This window comes from Eimeria mitis, genomic scaffold, assembly GCF_000499745.2.
Source record: "Eimeria mitis Houghton genomic scaffold, Emh_scaff1514, whole genome shotgun sequence".
Classification (NCBI taxonomy): Eukaryota; Apicomplexa; class Conoidasida; order Eucoccidiorida; family Eimeriidae; genus Eimeria; species Eimeria mitis.
The window spans coordinates 7,877-10,783 of record NW_013569593.1 but is presented as its reverse complement, the minus strand read 5'-3'; the positions used below and the strand labels follow the sequence as shown (position 1 = coordinate 10,783).

General features: G+C 45.9%; 1 protein-coding gene across 1 annotated transcript in view; it reads right to left on the bottom strand.

The window, feature by feature from the left end:
- Nucleotides 1-384: 384 nt before the first annotated feature.
- Nucleotides 385-2,907, bottom strand: part of EMH_0038640 (uncharacterized protein) — a gene marked incomplete at both ends in the record, with an annotated part of 8,143 nt that continues 5,620 nt past the window's right edge. The window contains 3 exons of the mRNA XM_013495316.1: nucleotides 385-554; nucleotides 770-877; nucleotides 1,254-1,405. Coding sequence (XP_013350770.1) covers nucleotides 385-554; nucleotides 770-877; nucleotides 1,254-1,405 — 430 coding nt within the window. The remainder of the gene's footprint in view (nucleotides 555-769; nucleotides 878-1,253; nucleotides 1,406-2,907) is intronic.

The window sequence follows — 2,907 nt, the reverse complement described above, 5'->3', positions numbered from 1 at the left end:
AGACCTGAATACTGAACCTAGAAGCTAAAACCTTCTCGCTTGTTGCATCGACCCGAGCTACTTTTACTTTTCCTTTGAGCTCTGCTGCTGCTGCTTCCCATAGGGGGGCGAGGGCTTTGCAGTGGCCGCACCACGGCGCATAAAACTCCACAAACCTGCACACAAACCCTAAACCCTAAACCCTAAACCCTAAACCCTAAACCCTAGACCCTAGGCTCTGGGTCATGGAAGGGTTTGGGCGGAGAACGAGAAGAAACGGATGCAGGGTTGAGGATATATGTGTAGAGAGAGGTCGATACAAACCCTAAACCCTAAACCCTAAACCCTAGATACACAGAAAATTCAAACCCTAAACCACAAACCCTAAACCCTAAACCCTAAACCCTACCAAACATTTTCCTCGTCTTGCATAACCATTTTATCGAAGTTTGTATCTTTCAAGTCAATAACCTCCGATGGGCCTTTGCTTTTGGGTTTGCTGCTGCTGCTGCTGCTGCTGCTGCTGCTGCTGCTGCTGCTCTTGCTGCTGCTGCCGCTGCCGGAGTCGATCTTTCCTGCGTGCACAAAACCCTAAACCCTAAACCCTAAACCCTAAACCCTCTCTGTCTCCCATAACATCAACATTCTGTCTGCTGCTGCAGCAGCAGAGCGTCTCAGCCTTTGTTTCACGTGTAGGGTTTATGCCGAGGGTTTAGAATACGTCTTAGGGTTTACAATTAGGGTTTAGGATCTAGGGTTTAGGGTTTAGGGTTTAGGGTTTAGGGTTTACCTGCTAGCCTGGCTCTTGCTAGCTTGCCTATGTGCATAACCACAAACTCTAACAAAGAGCTCGCGTCGCGGTTGCCTTCATATTTAAATGTTTTGGGTTTGTTTCCTCCTAAACCACAAACCCTAAACCCTAAACCCTAAACCCTAAACCCTAAACCCTTCCCGCTCGCCTTCTTAAAGCTGTGTGGTTTGTTGAAAAGGGTTTAGGGGGTTGAGCGTGTGATTGTTTAGGGTTTGTACAAGCGAGGGTTTAGGGTTTATGCAAGCAAGGGTTTAGGGTTTATGCAATCAAGGGTTTAGGGTTTATGTAATCGAGGGTTTAGGGTTTGTTTGTAGAGTATTAGTGTTCTACGTCTCATTGTTTACTAGGGTTTAGGGTTTAGCGTAGCTGAGGGTACGCAAAGAGTGCGTTCGTTTTGTCCCAAGGGTTTAGGGTTTAGGGTTTATGGTGGTTTAGGGTTTAGGGTTTAGGGTTTAGGGTTTACCTCTACCAACAACAACCATAACAGTAGGAAACCCTGAAACCCCAAATTCTTGCATTAGGGTTTCATCATTCACAGCAACAACAGAAGCTAAACCCCTTAAAGCTTTTGCTGCTTTCTCGTATTCAGGCGCAAACCGCTGACAGTGACCGCACCTGTATACAAACCCTAAACCCTAAACCCTAAACCCTAAACCCTAAACCCTAGTTTTTAGATTGACTTCGTGGTTTATCGGGGGGAAGAAAGAGAATCTTTATATGTAAGCTGGAGATATATTTTCTAGGGTTTAGGGTTTAGGGTTTAGGGTTTAGTATAATTTATAAACCCTAGAATGTGTATAATATTAAATTGTGGTTTAGTGTTTCGTGGGCTATGGGGTTTACTTAGGGTTTAGGATTTCATATATTAGGGTTTAGGGTTTAGGGTTTAGGGTTTAGGGTTTAGGGTTTATACCAGTCTGCATAGAACTCAACGAGATGAAGATCATGGGAGTTGATGACTTGTGTTTTAAATTCTGCTGCAGTTAAAACTTTTACGTTGCTGCTGCTGCTGCTGCTGTAGAGTGCAGCAGCAGCAGCAGCAGGAGCTGCGGTGTATATACACCCCAACACAGCAGCAGCAGCAACAACAGCAGCAACATACTGCAGCAGAAAACTGCTGCTTCTGCTGCTTCTCCTTAACAATAAACCACTCATCTTTATCTTAAACACCAAGAGACGGACTCCTAAGCGTTGCTGCTGCTGCTGCTGCTGCTGCTGCTGCNCATCTTTATCTTAAACACCAAGAGACGGACTCCTAAGCGTTGCTGCTGCTGCTGCTGCTGCTGCTGCTGCTGCTGCTGCTGCTGCTGCTGTGTTGTAGTAAAAAAAAGACAAGACAAGATAACTGCGTCTCCTCCTTCGCTCAATCAGCGCCAAAGATGTTTCTGAACGCATGCACTGTGGCAGCAGCAGCAGCAGCAGCAGCTGCTGCTGCTGCTGCTGCTGCTGCTGCAGCGGCGGCTGCGGCGGCGCTTGTCTGCGCGCCTGCTGCTGCTGCTGCTGCTGCTGCTAGGAGGGGAGATAAACCCTAAATTAAATTAAAATGAAGTTTTTTTGTTGTTAATTAAAATATGTTTTGCTTATGTAGAAATAAATATATAAAGACAGGAGACAGCAGCAGCTAGACTAAACCCTAAACCCTAAACCCTAAACCCTAAACCCTAATGAACAGCACAAGACACAGGATTAGGGTTTAGGGTTTGCGCTTCTTGCATAGTTCATAGAAAGAGATTAGGGTTTAGGGTTTAGTTGTTGCTATATTTGGGTTTAGGGTTTATTGGTTGTAGATTAGGGTTTAGGGTTTGGTGGCCGTCGATCAGGGTTTAGGGTTTTTAGGGTTTAGGGTTTAGAGATTAGGGTTTAGGGTTTGACGTTCTCCGCTTCCCGCTTTTGTTAACCCTTTATCTTCAGCTAAAGAAATAGGGCTGGCGAGGGTTTAGGGTTTAGGTTAGGGTTTGGGGTTTTGTCGAGGGTTTAGGGTTTCGTCTAGGGTTTAGGGTCCAGCCTAGGGTTTAGGGTTTAAGAGTTCATTCACCCCCCACTCACAAACCCTAAACCCTAAACCCTAAACCCTAGGGAGGCTACCAGAGGCCTAACCACAACAAACCCCTGCGTAT